The sequence below is a fragment of the Labrus bergylta genome, chromosome 2, assembly GCF_963930695.1.
Source record: "Labrus bergylta chromosome 2, fLabBer1.1, whole genome shotgun sequence".
Classification (NCBI taxonomy): Eukaryota; Metazoa; Chordata; class Actinopteri; order Labriformes; family Labridae; genus Labrus; species Labrus bergylta.
This window is the reverse complement of record NC_089196.1, coordinates 23,526,947-23,542,996: the sequence shown is the minus strand read 5'-3', so window position 1 is coordinate 23,542,996 and position 16,050 is coordinate 23,526,947. Positions and strand designations below refer to the sequence as shown.

Sequence of the window (16,050 nt, the reverse complement as noted above, 5' to 3'; positions counted from 1 at the left end):
TTTAATAATAAAATGGCAAGAGCTTTCTCAACACAAAAGATGTTCTAACAAATGTCTTGTAAGTACACCCAGAGCTTATAAATATGTTCATGTTGGTTTTATAAGATGTAATTAATAATGAAAAAAGACAATAACCAGGGTTAAGTTTCGACAGTTTATTATGTTGAAAAATGAGAAAAAAAAGTCATGCACAGAATAAAATTAAGAGAAGTATTTAAAAAGACATGATAAATCATTTAAAATATTTTGCATACAAAGAGAAAAGGAAAAAAAAAATCATTTCAGCATATATATCTATCTTTCTGTCACAGAACACATCTGCAATATCATAATATCCTTTATTATATTAGCGCTGATTTTACAAACAAGCTGTAATGTATGACTATCAATACTGCAGCAGACCTGTTCCAATTGGATATTACAAATGGTTTCAATCTCATTTCTTTGTTGATTGAATTCTCTGGTCTGGACTAACCAAACCAATCAGACTGTCCTGAAACTTCACTTCCTGCTTTAAACACTTGATTCAGTGAAATCATTTCAGTTCCAAACTGACACAGATCTGCACCGTAGCAGCTAAACGGCAACGGCCAACCTCGAGTGAGGCAGAGGGAATGTACCAGTGATAAATAAATACTTCATTTTTCCTTCAAACAGAAAACAAACAAACAAGTTATATATTCTTTTCTTTAATAGGAAAAACAAAGAGAAAACACCAGAACAGGTAGTGCCAAATCACACAGAACCTTCAGGAGGTATACTTTGAAAGCATCGGTTTTTTTAAAATAATTTGAGGTTTTGGTAAACAGATTGCATCACGGTAAACATTGACTGACATCTGCAGGTTCAGGATCTGTCGCTGCCACTATTTGAAGGAGGGTAAATTTGGCACTTTTATGCTGATGTCACCAATGTTGATGTTTCTGGGCATTTCCGGAAGATTCATGTTCTTTACAGCTGACACGGCACGAGCAGGCGCTCCTGCAATACCCGCCTACACACACACACAAAACACACACACGGAGGGTTGATAAGATACAAATTAGTAAAAAAGATGCAACATGCTATTTATGACAACACATTTAACACTGAAGACTGGACCCACACACACACACACACACACACACACACACACACAAACACACACAAACATACACACAATGCTAAACAGAGTACTAAGACAGAAAACTGCTGACAAAATGCAAAAGCACTGACAGCTACTAAGACGAACAATATGTGCACATGTACATTCAGATGCCTTCATAGCTTCATATGCACATGCATTATTTGGTTTCAGAATGATTTACACCACAACCAGAGCCAATTACGAATCAACTGAGTGAGGACATACTGAACTACACCATTCACGAATTCTGACGTACTGAGCAGTTTGGGACATTCATTAAATGGACAAAAAGGCAGCTTGCTTGGAAAGTGAACCCACCGGACTCTTGAGGACCGATTTGGGTAAAAATGTGAGGAGAGAATTGGATAAAGCAGAAAAATGGACTTGGATGTGAAGACGGAAAGGATGTTTGGATAGACAGATTGTGTGTGTCAAATTTTAAAAACCATATCAAGGTAATAACAGCGGAAATATTACAGGTCATGCTGTACTTCTAGTGGGTTGAGTTACCTCAAGAAAGAGTGGAGCTACCTTAGGTACATTGAAACAACATTTGTGAGTAGAGTAAGAAGACAATCGTGCCATTTCAGGTCTATGGTGTTAACTACTGATGACATGAGGGGGTTTTAAGCCAATTAGTGCTAGACTACAATGTGAGCTCTACTCTGAGGAACACGGGAGGCTCTTCACTCTAACACACAGAAACTCAATGGGAATATTCATACAAATAATTTAGTGTTTTTTAAAGCATGAAGGTGGTTTCAGCTTTTGGAACAAAAAAAAAAAAACACATTTGTATAGAGGAAAATGATTGGATGTATTTTAGTCTTGTGTGGTCAGACATTTGAGAATCACTGCGGTTAGAGATCCCCCCTACAACTGAATCTTTAGCAGGAAGACCCAAAAATGACCCAAAGGCTTAACTAAAGAAGAACACAGAGAGAAGTAAATGTTCATGAGGAGTCTTGTTGACCTTTAAGTGAGATGATCCCGAAAAAGTATGTGAGGAATGTAGATTTATCCACTTTCACAAGGTTATATCAATGCACCGTTTGTCCAACAGGCATCCCTTTCTCTGCCAAGAATCAAGGAGACTCGTATCACATGGACGGATGACCACGGCATTAAAAGAGAGGAATGCTGATCGAGCACACGGGTCACTATTCAGGACTCAGATTCCAGATTATGTTCCCTTACAGTGGGTAGACTAGAGACCTACTGTGCTGATCTAATATAGTAAGGTGTTAAATCAAATGCTGGGTGACTAATATATGTACAGGAATAGTATCACCAGCTGAGTAGCACACAACAGAGGATTGATTCTCGAGTGTATGTTCATCAATGAACCTTATTAAAGGCTCGAGAAATAACCCATTTCAGGTCTGTGAGGGATGTCAGTGCTAAGAGATCATGGGGGAAATTTTCTTTATTTAACATCAGTTAGCTAAAGAGCTGCAACTAACAATACATTTTATAATGGATTTATTGGTGGAAAATATTTTAACAAATAAATGTTTAGGTGTTGTGTATATGTTTCAATAAAAGGGAAAAAAAAATGCTCATCCCAATTATCCAGAGCCTGAAGTGACATTCGGGTAATCATTACGTTACTATAGGAACATTCAGTTTGCATCGATTTTGCCGCCCATTCTGGACAAAGAGGTCATTCTTATCGCTTTGCTGATCTTGTTCGTGCCTTTTTTTCCAAATACATTTTTGGGGGCGATTTAGCCTTTTTCTGACATTGAAAGCTGAGGAGAGACAAGAAACGTGGGGAGAGAGAAAGAGAGAGAGAGATGCCCTAAATGATCGCAGCCGGGAGTTAAACCTCTGATCAGTCGGGTTACCTGCTCTACCATCTGAGCTAAACCAGCTCCCCATCCTGCTTACTTTTAAGAGTCAAACCAATCACCCATTGTGAATATTTGCTGTGGAAAATATAAATATAGTCTGTTTCTGCAGCTTGTTATAACTCACTTCATCGACACCTACCATAATTGGTTGCAAGCGTTAAAAATCACTAATAAAAAAATGATCTTTCTGGTTACTGACAGTCTTGTTTTCTTTTGTCGGTCAAATAGAGGATCAGCATTAATTTCAGTAAGCTTCATAAAAATCTCAAAACTCATCACAGCGGCTTTAATGAAAAAGAAAGGGAGCAAATCCTTAAGTATTAGAGGCTGGAAAGAGCAATTTTTAAACAACTAATCAAAAGTTGCAAATGAGGAACTTAATATCACTCTCATGTCTGTCAGATGAACATTTAGCTAAAGCTAGCAGATGCTAATCTTAGCCAAGCATAAAGAGTGAAAAAGGGGGGCAACATTTAGCCTTGATTAAAGGGTGAATATATATATATAGGTATGTGTCTATACACATATATATAGTTATATAGTAACACCTCTAAAGCCTTAAAATGAACAAATTACATCTCATTGTTTCATCAATGTGACAAACTGTCATTTTACCAGGGTTTACATCGTGGCATTATACCAGGACAAGTAACTTCATGTTTTAACTAATTACTTGTCAACTGAAATGCTCTGAAACCCCTGGGGGAAAAAAAGTAAACTTTGATTGTTTTATTGACAAAACAAACAAACTATTTTGACAGCGCTTTAGAAGTTCTGGTTGGCAGCTTTGTATGGAGCCTTGATCGGCGTTTCCTCTAGTTCCCACTCTTTTTGCTAAGCTAAGCTAACCACATGCCAGCAGCAGTTTACAGTATCTAGCATACAGATATGTTAGTGGTACTAATCCTCTCCTAGAACTCTTGACTCTTGGGAATGAGCATATTTCCAAAAGTATTAAATGATTCCTTTAATTCACAAACAGCAGCTCAACTTTTAACTTTAAATAAGTCCTGTTTTCAAAGCTCCTTACAGGCTGTCACGATATTTTGATAATCTGGTCTACATTCACCAAAGTGATGAGGACTGTTGAACTGAATCATTTTTGGGTCTGCTGAGAAAGATTCCTACTGTATGTTAGTGACATCAGTTTATTATTACATGGAGGTCTATAGAGAGGGGCTTGTGGGGGAGGTCAACTTTGATTTATGGTTAAAGGACTTGGTTGTAAATTTAGCAGTACCTGTGTCTACCTGTCCTGCCTGGTAGACTGAAAGATAAACGTCTGTAAAGAGAGAGAAGAATGGAAAGAACTAGACAGAGTCAGGAAAAAGAGGAATGAGGAATGTTAAAGCAGATTAAAGTAATTACAGTTTATCTCCACAGAAAAAAAGTGATAGGACCTATCATAGACCACATCGTCGAAGAAAAAAAAAGGTTGTACAGATTCTATCACGATTAATTTTGAAGCCAAAAGTGAGGATAATAATCTAGAGAGTTTGATGTGGAAGGAGTAATGTCATTAATCAGCCTGTTTGGAAGGAGAACAGGTCATTCCTTGTTCCCCAGAGACTGCCATATAAATGGACAATGTCATTGTGCATTAGCATCAGAGTGAAACACATACACACACTGCGGTCTAGGGTAGGTCCAAGAGGGAAAGACAGAGCAGCTCTGATGATTGTAGAACAGTAAAAGGCTCTGCTTACAGAACATCAATCCGAAAAAGAAGATTCTGTGGCGTTAAAAGCACAAAATGCAGGTCAGGTCATTAGAACAGGAGATCTTTATTAAGGCTCAAATTGTGAAAATTCAAATGTTAGGGCAAAACAAAAGATATCAGCCAGTTGTTAACCTGGTCAAATAACTCAATCAGATCACAAAAGGTCTTACTGCAGTGGTTTGCAAAAAAAAAAAAAAAAAAAAAAAAAAAAAGGCAAATTATTAGTGAAATTGAGTTTCGGACTATCAGGGGCTAAAATCCACATTTTGAAAACCTGAGATGATTTCATCGAATTGTCTCTGGCTGTCTGTCGGATTAAAACTGTCCAATAAGTAAATTTATGCTTGTCTGCTAGCAGAAGCTGTATGGAAAGCAAAGCAACATCTTTCAGAGGTGCAAATATTGAAGCGAGGACACTCATAGCTGTTACAAAACACATTGGGGAAAGTGTTTACTCCAACATTAACAGTGTATAAAAATCACAGTTTCTCTTAAACAATTAAAATGTTAGAAATTCAATGTGTTTTCATAAAATATGTCAAATCTATGATTACATATGAGATGGTGATTGAGTGATTTAATGGTCAGAGAAGCACCAGACGATGGTACAGTTAATTCTCCATCATAAGTATGCCGACTATGATGCTGTATTTTATACTGAGGGATACAGGAGAGAATATGTCGAGTCTTGACCTGTGTGGAGAGCAGTGCAGCAGCGAAGAGGAGAGGCCGGAGAGAGAGCACAAACACTCAAGAGTAGGTAGGGAGCATCCACAAGATCACCAGAGAAAAAGCATGCAGGGTGCAGCATACACACATGCCTGCATACTGTACACAATACCTCAGAGAGTATGGAGGTAGAATCAAGTCATACATCGAAACATGGGAACGGACGGGCCGGGTCAGGCTTACCTCAGATTTCTCCATCTTGTTCTGGGCGTCCACCTGTGTGATGATTTCATTCATGTTGGTCTCCAGGACCATGCCGCCCATCACCATCTCTGCAAGAATGTTGTGAACCTGAGAAAATAGAACAATCACACATTTTTATAGTATTAAACATGCAGTGGTTTGACAGAGGTTCCAGTAAGTGTTGGCTTCATTTTTAAAACTGTGCGACTCTTGTTGGACCATAAGAGGCGGAGCCAGATGTTTCTGACTAGGGTGGCCAAACTGGGGTACTCTACTGACCAATGCAGGATGACATTAAGTTTGAGCGTACACACATAAATGAATAGCATGTATTTAAACTTTCTATCTCCAACGATCCTATCTACTTTAACTACTAACACTCAGATATCATACAGATTTTATACTCCTGTGTATACCTTTTCCTACCACACTGAAATGTCATCAGCCTGTTGCAACAGCCAATCAATGTCAATGATTCTGAGGTGGCCAATGAGATACCAAGGGTGCCCCTGGCAACCCCTTGGAATCGCCCCTTTGGACCATGATAGCACAATGCAAGGCTCCATTAGTCCTTGCTTAATCTGCCAATTTTTAGTTGGTTGATTCTTTTTTAGAGGTTTATTTCTGGACTTTTTATGACTTTATTGACTGACAGGACAGTGGATAGAGTCAGAAAAAGAGAGAGAGCAAGAGAGAGAGAGAGAGAAGAGAGAGTGGGGAGTGATATATGGAAATGTAGCCACAAGACGGATTCGAACCCAGGCTACCCGCAGGACAGACAATAACCTCTAGGCGGCTGGCGCCTCCAAGTGAGTAGATTTTTTAATCAACCTAAGTAAATGTGTTGTTTGTTATTTGAATATAGCAGCCACTTATTCAAATATTCAGTTAAAGTGAACATTGATTATTGTATCACCTCTTAATAGCTGAATGTATTGAGTCATTTTGAAGATGTTCATTCCTAAAAAGGAATTTATCATAACAACATGATTGTCATACGACAAACCAGTTTTTTCTGAGCAAATTGCACAACTACAAAATCTAGGAAGTCAGAACCATTAGTGTCACAAGTCTTTCTGTGGTTTTCAGATTAAAACATAGTATGAGGCAATGACGGCTTACGAAGAAAATAACAACTGATTTCTTATTTCAAAACGGCCACAGGTAATGATAAAGATCAAACAGCAATATTCTGAATATGTTAGACCATATTTAAAAAGCAAATGGTGAAAAGTGTTTCTTTACCTTGTCTACATGGAAAATTAAGTCAAGTTCACAGACATTCTCAAAGCATTTGTCCAACGTTTCCACAAATACCTGAAAATAAAAAAAGTTAAATATAAAAAAAAAACAACAACATGGTATCAAATGTAACACAACAAACACCTGGTTAATGACAGACTGCAGCTTTTACCTGGATTAAGTCTAATATTCCTAGCTCACTCTCTGAGGAGTCCACACAGAACACAAAGTAGAGTGTGGCATAGTGTCTGTAGATCAGCTTGTAGTCTGATCCTCCGATCAACCTGAAACAAGGACAGAGGAACATTACACCCCAATCTGTTCTGATGCATACAAATAGACTTCTATTGCCCTTCACGCTGAGGTGGCCGAACATCGTTTCCTCTCTTATAGAGAGTGTTCTGACACAGAAGAGACAAAAGGTCAAGAGAGAAACAGTGAGATTATTTCAGTCGTGTGTATGAGAAGACGAAACATATACTAAGAGCACTGGACGTTAAAACCTGTTGGCGCGTTAATGTGTAGGAAAATAAGTGAGTAATCGTGTTTTTATATCGATAGGTTCAAGCCACAGGAAATGCTGAGAAATCACTTAGAACTGGTTCTAACTAACAGTGGACACCCCCCTCCACTGCCAAACTTATAACTATTGATAAAATTATCAACTAATATTCATTGATAAGATCCTAACAGAATAGGCCGACACACACAAATTCTTAGCACAACACTGTAAGTAAGTGATTTCATTAAGTTTATAGGTGCAAATCCAATTTTGGAAATCTCAGAGCTAACAAAGCCTTGTACACTCCTGAGATCTTTGGCGTCGCCCACCCAGAGGGACCTGGACCCCACCTTGGGTACTAATGATTAAGAAGGAGAAGGAGGTTTAAACAAAGGGATTTTACAAGTTTTAAAAACATGTAAGCGACGTGCTACTATACAAAAGTTGTCTCTAAGAACTTAGCAGACTGATTGATTCATGTTGAGAGAGACTGATGCAATAGAAAGTGCAGACAGTGGAGTCCAACGAAAACCTCAGTTTGTTCCATCATTCATAAATGATAAATGAATAAAAACTGTTACTATTGATTGCCATTCATTAAATCCACTTGTGTTTTTTGTTTATCATGTGACGTAAAATCCAGGGACGCTGCCCTGAATCAGTCAGATTCAGTTATCTCTACTGGAGTATTTACCTCAGCTAACTCAGGTGATTTAAACCTGCTTCCTAAATGTTCACATTCAGACAACTTACATTCCACCTTCCAGGAAATTACACACGTTCTCATCTCTTTTGGACACCAAGTGGAAGGTTTCCCTGATGATCTGTTGCTCTGTGTCTTCATTCTGCGGGGTGTAATGAGGAAACAGAGCGGGTTAAACAAAGACATGAGGGTAAATAATGGCATGTTAGTGCATTGAATAGCTTCCAGTGAGCCATTTCATTACTTCAAGCAGAAGGACTCAGTTGGCAGGTAAATTAAGGGGGTTCCCTCCCCCTTCCTTTTTGGTTCTGCATGAAAAAACACAATTCGTAACCACCGACCATTTCCTCTGTTATTTAAACATACACCAGCACCCACAGGCCACAGAGGCAATGATTTCAATGTGCGAGCTGAGCCGCGGCAGTCTTATCTTCTTGTTTGCTAATGGTTGAGATTGTGTTTGAAATCTCAAATATCCTGAGGACTGCTTTAAACTCTGTAAGTCCTAAAAGACTTAAAGAGCGGACTAAAGATTTACTGAAATAATACAGAGATACGTTTTCAGCCGGTGTCTACTTGTGTTGTAGTCAAGACCACACCAAGACATACCTGAGACCAGAGTGCTCCAAGACTGAGACAAAACCAAGACATTTAGGGATCGAGACCAAGTCAAGACCAAGACCGAGACAGGGAGAGACCGAGACAAGACCAAGACCATAAGTACCAATGAAAAATCATCATCTTGTGTGCAGCAGGCGTGTCACTGACTAAGCTCGGCTGTAACCAGGGGATTAAAAAGTGGTTTGTTCTTTTAGAAAGAGACATTTTCCTTCTAATCACAGAAATGATGTGGAAAAATAGCCCATCAGAGGTGGTCTTGACTGGTGTTGATTTAAAATCCAGAGTACGCCCAGTCTGAGACCGAGATAAGATTCCAAGATTAGACTTTCAAAAAGTGGTCTGGAAACCAAGAGCGATTTTGAGTATTACAACACTAGTGTCTACATTATGTTGCTTTAGGCTATAACCAGCAAACATTGATGGTGTGTATACAAATGCAAACAAAAAATGCCTCAAAATCCAGGAGAACATTTTTAATCTCTACTTGAAATCCTCAGTCAAAACACAACCGTGGTACAAATCCTTTTGTGCGCAGCTGTAACACTGAGTCAGCCTCACCGAGGGGTGCTAATGTCCTCTCAGGGTGATAACAGGTCAGTGAGCACAAGGAGAGAAGAGGCTGTCCACGAAGCAGCTGGCTGCAAGGTTAAAACTCAGTTATGTGACTTGCAGGGTTACTCACAGTTTACAGAGACAGAAGCTGAACGACATCACTAAAAGCAAAAAAAAAAGATGAAACATGATGATGTCTTTTAAACTTTATGTGAAGACGTTTCCTGTGCTGAGGGTTTCAATAAACTTCCAAACCCTCTTGTGGACCAAAACTTTCCTACTTATCCTGAACTTTTCTCTAAATCTGTTCAAAGTTGAGAACTTCCTGCCCTGATTTTATTGTTGGCGATATAAATGTAAATTCACGTACTTGAACAGCATCATGCCCACTCTGTTACATGTCAAACCACTCTGTTACCATTACGTTTACTGCCTTGTGTCGATATAAAGGGAAAACCGTGATTGTGACACACTTTCTGTTGGTCAGAAAGTTAGTAAAGAGTTGTAGTGGGGGGTGGTGGTGGTGGTGTGCTGGAGAAAATGATGAAAGGTGTACCTAATATTTAGCTCCTCTAATGTATTAATGGAGAGTGCAAGTTATTAGAAACACCTTTTCAATATACCGCACTCTAGTGCAATACCACAACCAACTACGACTTCAATAATCAATACAAAATAGAATTATTGCACGGGTGTTAAATATTTGATCAGGATTGGCTTATTATGCAACGGACTGTCGGACTAACTGTAACCGTCATCACATCAATCCGCGGAAAGAAGTCCTGTTGATTTGATATGAGTCTGTTTCCTGAGGGAAATGGAAAGGAGAGGACCACCTCTGAAAAGTGGATAAAAGACCTCATTTTGTATGCTATGACAGAGAAATAAAAATAAATAAAGATGGCACATGAAGTAAACTCTTAACATTGATACAATACAATAATTTGAAATTTGTTGTCACACCTTTGCACAGTTGGTATACTTGATGTTCACCGGATTTCTAAAACAAATATTTCAATACTTCACGAATTCAAAGTCACTTTTGCAGTCCTCATATTGTGACGCTCCTTATATAAGATTCTTTAACACGATGACCCACCGTATGTGCAAAGCATGAAAACACATAAAACCCCTCAACTGGTTCAAATGTTTATGTTTTGTCATTTTCCTGCCATGATTGGTTATCAGGGCTGCAACTATAGATCGTTTTTATTATCCTTTTATGTTCAGATTATTGGAGAATAATGAATATTGTTTGGTCGATGAGCTGTCAGAAAATAGAGGGAACATGTCTAGATCCCGGTCTGTCAAGGTCCAAACTGATGTCTCTGAAAGTCTTTGCCGACTGTCAGACATTAAGTCATTAATATGACACCCATATTTTAATATGACACCCATATATGAGAGGCTAAAAACAGCATTTTGTTTGCCACTCATGAATTAAATGTAAAGATTGTTTTCTTTTACATCAAATCTTAATATATTCTGTATTTATATGTCATGTTATGCCTTATTTCATATCTCTTTTAATGTTCTTAATATTCAGTTTTTTGTAAAGCAAACTTGCCTTGCCTAAGATGTTTTTTTTTTTTTTTTTTTTTTTTTAAACGTAACAAAAGATGAGCTGTCATTGATGAATTGTAGTTCAAGTAAACGAAACGTTTGAGAATCAGTAGAGCCAAATTCTGAAGACGTGGTCGCTCTTAAGCCTGAACAAGCAGCTGTTTGTTCTCACTGATGTCAGGAGGGAGATGATTGACAGTTGATGCATTTACTTTGTGTGAATTTGTGTTTGCACATTAATCACTCAGCTCTCCTCTAGATGTTAGATCACACAGCTGCTTTGACTCTATAGGTCTGAGTCACTCTCATCCACTTCTAATTAACACTACAGTGCCACTCCCCCTCCTCACACAAAGTACAAGATGCACTAACAAACATCATGTCACTTTCTTGTATTCTCTGCAACACCCTTAAAAAAAAACATGCCTTCCACTCTAAACACCAGACGAACGACAAAGTAAACTTAAAAACCTGAATGCTAAAGCTAGCTCTACAGCTAGCAGCATGTGTGAAATATGATATCCTTGCAGCCAGTAAGGAGACACCTCAGCTTTTAATACAACAGATGGTGTGTCCACAATCCACATAGGCTTCTTGTAATCCCATCAAATTCAGTTCATCCTCCTGAAATACAAATACATCCACGTCCATCTCTAGGCACAGATGCTGGAACAAGCAAAACACGAGAGTGTCAAACGGCAACTAACAAAAAGAAAATGTAAATAAAAATAAACATTGCCAAACATGACATATTTGTTTGACCTAAATAGTGTCAGATTTCCAAATCTGAAACAATTGGTCAATCTTAAATTTGTCGTTTGAGCTTTTCATTGAGCAGAAATGAAAGTTTTTCATCCAAAGGGTGCTAAAATGTGAAGACTAGCTGTTACTGGGGTGCAGGTGGCCTAGGGGTTAGGTCATGCCCCATGTACATGATAGTCCTGCTAGAGGGCGGGCCGACTTTTGCTCCAGCCTGAGGCTCCTTTTGGCATGTCAATCCCCCCCCCCCCCCCCCCCCCCCCGGTTTCCTAGTCCATCACCGTCCTATCGGATAACAGCAAAAAGCCTGAAAAAAAATGTAAACGTAAAAAGAACAGATTTGCGGTTTCTGTTTTCCTATGACAGTAAAAATATGTAAATGTAATGTCTTGTACTGCAGGTAAGACAGAACAAGCAGTTTGAAGACGATATCGCCTTGGGCTCCGGGAAATTCTGCTATCGGCATTAACTTAAAAAAAAAAATTAATAATAATATGAATCTGTATCAGTGCATGAAATGTGAGTCGAACATCAAACACCTCAAAGGAAAACAGAGAAACGTATTATTCTGTCTGTTAAATGTGTTGTTATTGTACTTTACAGGTCAATGTGTAATATTCGTTAATCTGTACAGTAAACATGGTGATCATTTCCTCATTTTTGGGCTTTCATAAAAAACACTTATTCTTTAAAAAATAAAAATAAAATCTCTCTTCGCACACCTGAGTGTGTGACAGGTGTGTCGGAGGAGTAAAACTTCCAAGACAATGAGAAAAGCTCCCGCGCACTGTCTCGCCTTATGCTGATAACAACCGAAACATTGTATAATCAAATAAATCATATTTGAGTAAAAAAAAAAAAAAAAAGCCTTCTAAGGCAAACATATCGGCAATTTCCCCTCAATAAGCTCTCAAAAAATGTCTGGCCATACACTTACCTGGCCTTTATATCAACTGATTAAGAGATATCACAGTTAAAGAAATGAGCTGACTGTGTGGGAGACACAGGAATGATTTTTTTTATGTGTAAGCTAAGGTAGGCAATCAAACTCGTAAATGTAGTTGACACATTAGCTCTAGTTATGCAACCACTGTGTCTGCTTCCTTTAGACGAAAGGGCAGACTGTGCATGAATGAGCCATGTATGTAAACTAAGTGAATTGAGTGGCACAGGATCAGGATGTGATCCTGCTATAGGACAGTAGACATAAGTATCACACTGTCAGTGGACCCTTTATCATGTTTCCTTCAGGAGGTTAACCAACAGATTTTGGATTTATAATGATGCTAACTTATCAGAGTAAGTCCCTCTAAACTTTTTCATCTGCTGCAAGAAAAATCACTCCAAAGCATTAACCCCGAAAGAGGAAATTAATCAGTGCCTTTTCACTCTTTATCAGTCTTTTTTTTTCCAGTTAATAAACTAGTTTCACCCTTTCAGATTATTAATGAGCTTGCTCCTTGGTTAGGGCACCTTGCTATTGTATTATTGAAGAAGGGGCAGGCAGCCAACCTTGAGTTATAAATCCAATTATGAGAACAAGGCAACACAGCTTGCCCAGCAGAGGATATGACATAAGCTTTCTACCTGCGTGGGACATATTCTTGTAGTTTTCTACCAGACAACAACAACAAAAAAAGAAAGGTAAATGACACCTCAAGTTGGAGACAATAAAGCGAATTGCTAACGAAGAGCTGGAGAGAGCACGAGTCTCTCACAAGGGCGTCATTAAAGTCATGTGACACAAACAGACACAGTGAAAACACACTGGATTCATCAGCACAGCTGGATTTAACATGACAGCCAAAGAAACCCGAGCACAGCAGTGTTCGTACAGGCTGTATATGTGATAGCTCGGCTTCGGCTTGCACACGTTTAATTATTCATATTTCTAAAAAAAAAAAAAAAAAAAAAAAAAAAGGGGACAGCAGGCTGACATCTTATACACCGTGAACAGTTCACAGGACTGTGAAGTACACACACACACACACACACACACACACACACCCTCCCATTCAAACAGTTTAAACATAACATTAACGCATTAAATAATACAGCAATGTTTTAAAGACAAGGCTACATTGTATCAACTGCGCAGGAAAACATGAAACAAAGTATTTCACCCGGTTCAGCTTGACATTTCTCAGATGTACTTTTCCATTTTTTGCCTTCAAACCAGCAAAAAAAAAAAACCTTAATGAATACAAACATGTGTTGATAATAACAGTAAAATGACATGTTACTCACATAATGTTCGTAGAATTTAGACAGCCTCGGTTTCCCATGGTTGTTGAATATTAAAATGGCTTTAATCATGATTGTAGCTGAATGGAGGGAGGCGGGGGATACAAAGGGTTCAGTCTGTCCACAGACTGTAGTCCGTTTTCTCCCGTGAACCCCAGACCCGTCCGGGATCCGGGCTAAATCCCGCGTCTGGATATCAGGTTAATGCGGGGATAGCTTCGGAGCTACACGGTGCTGCTATTCCTCCATCGCCTCGTTACGGAAATATTTCCACGTCAAAGGGACCAGTCATGCTCTCCTCCTCCTGCTGCTGCTCCTCCTGCCGCTACAGGAGCCGCGGTGGCTCAAACCTCTGCCGTCCACCGACACGACAAGGAAGAAAAAAAGAGATTTAAAAAAAAAAAAAAATCTCTGATTCAAAGAGTGATACTCAAATCAACCATGCAGTGGCGTCAAAACCAAAACAAAATTCATTAACCAAGAACTTACTTTGAAAATCACCGTCTCTGGCTCGATATCTTGTTTGATGTTTAATATCTCCAATGTGGTGTTGTTCCACTTTCCTCTTTCAAATGTTTTATTTTCATTTTAAGATTGATCACAAATAAAATGTTTGCAATGAATTATTGAATTATTAATTATGTATTTATTTATTTAAGCATCAGTTTATTTGTCAGGATCAATACATGTAGGAACTGTTACATCTAATTAAAGCAATGTGACTTCTAGCCATGGCTAGTTTGCAGTCCTTGACCCTGGTTAGAGTTTTAGAATTGATACATTTCTTTTGCCCTAAACTATTCAACATATTTATTACCAATCAATCAATCTGTTATTTGTATCGCATCAAATAATAATAAATGTTATCTTAAGACTTAAGCAGTTAAAATACCTTATCTACAAAGACCAAATATTTTTAATTAATGAATATTATTCACAATAATATTCTATAGCCGACTTTTTCTCTGATTGTATCTCATCAATAAATGGTGACTTGTTGTTTTTTCACTTTTTGTTTAGAGATGAATGCGTATTTATATATTATTTGAGCAAAGTCTGACATTGGAAACACTTTTGTTTTACTTGATTTGTGGATATAATATTTCCAAAAGAAAACAACGAAAAGCTCAGGTCACAGCTTTATCCACCAGGTGGAGCAACAGTTAAATTGGCATTGATGATGTGGCAGCTCAGGGGGAAAACTTGCCACAACCTCTGATGTAAGAAACATTCACCATGCACTTTTTGTGCCATGGCCTAAATATCTTCCTTTGCCGGGGAGGATTTTCATCAGACAGACTGACACATGTTGGTGCAATGCAGATACATGCAGAGTTTTCCTGCTGGAGACCGCAGTCTAAGACCCTGACCTGTGTTAGACAATTCAACTTTTTCCATGTCTCATAAAGAAATAAGTGCTACTCAAACTTTCACAAAGTTGCAACTCTGACATCTGCAGTGGCATTAGATATTTATTTCTTAACCAATGCTGCTCAAGGGAAAACTTCTCCACCTCGAAGAATGATGCCAACAATAATCTGAGTCATAGCTTTCAAAGAAATGATGGTTTTCTTCATTATGAACAATCTTGTTTTCTTATGAGAAAGGTGTGGAAACATGAGGCAATTTCCTGAATATCCAGCTGAATTTGTAATTGCATTTTATATGATTTCTTTTAACTGCAAGTGAAAGAGCTGGACTGGCTGACACACAATAACAACACTACCCTCTAAAGACAAAAGACAAGATAAGAAAAGAAGATTAGATATACATCATTGTCCCTGAGAGGAACTCTGCCTTAAGCAATAGTGCAAAACAAATGTACAGGTCGGTGAATGTGCTGAATGTTTCATGTCTGATATGTTCTTGTCTATTGATAAGAAATATAGGAGAATCTGTTTTTCAGTCTGTTTCTGATTTTATACAGAAGTCGGTCTCTGAGTTCTTTTTTGACTCAGCACATGTTGCACGCACGTGTAAGGGCAGGTAGAACGCCAAATCACTGACTCAATTTGCCTCTTGCTGTTTACTGATGGGAGGTATAATTGAGGCCGAAATAAGAAACTATAATTTACTCCAGGATTTAGATTTTGTAAAACTCCTACTTTCAAAGACAGAGCACCATTAGTGTATGTAGCAGTTTCCAAATGTAATAGTAAAAGATATTCCTTCTTTGTTTATTTTCATATTGACTTTTATAAACTGAATTACTCTGGTAGAGTTCCACCAGTGCTTCACTCACTCTCACAGGGC

The 16,050-nt window shown here is 38.4% G+C and overlaps 1 protein-coding gene across 2 annotated transcripts; it reads right to left on the bottom strand.

The window, feature by feature from the left end:
* Positions 1-140: 140 nt before the first annotated feature.
* ap3s1 (adaptor related protein complex 3 subunit sigma 1) lies at positions 141-14,138 on the bottom strand. Of its 2 annotated transcripts, XM_065949586.1 has the most exons (7): positions 13,801-14,138; positions 8,109-8,200; positions 7,026-7,137; positions 6,857-6,928; positions 5,612-5,719; positions 4,220-4,261; positions 856-994 (listed from the first exon to the last, which is right to left on the bottom strand). In XM_065949586.1, the coding sequence occupies exons 1-6, from the start codon at positions 13,867-13,869 to the stop codon at positions 4,226-4,228; spliced, it is 489 nt and encodes a 162-aa protein (XP_065805658.1). In that variant the 5' UTR covers positions 13,870-14,138; the 3' UTR covers positions 856-994; positions 4,220-4,225. The 2 variants fall into 2 exon arrangements, with proteins under 2 accessions (XP_020486146.1, XP_065805658.1); XM_020630490.3 differs by lacking the exon at positions 4,220-4,261 and having other exon boundaries at positions 141-994; positions 13,801-14,133.
* Positions 14,139-16,050: the final 1,912 nt, after the last annotated feature.

Bases quoted from the DNA above. Each gene is read 5' to 3' on its own strand.
- ap3s1 (XM_020630490.3), bottom strand. From the start codon at position 13,869: ATGATTAAAGCCATTTTAATATTCAACAACCATGGGAAACCGAGGCTG. The intron at 8,201-13,800 runs GTGAGTAACATG...TACACCCCGCAG, and splicing joins CTAAATTCTACGAACATTAT to AATGAAGACACAGAGCAACA. The intron at 5,720-6,856 runs GTAAAGAAACAC...CTATTTTCTCAG, and splicing joins TAATTTTCCATGTAGACAAG to GTTCACAACATTCTTGCAGA.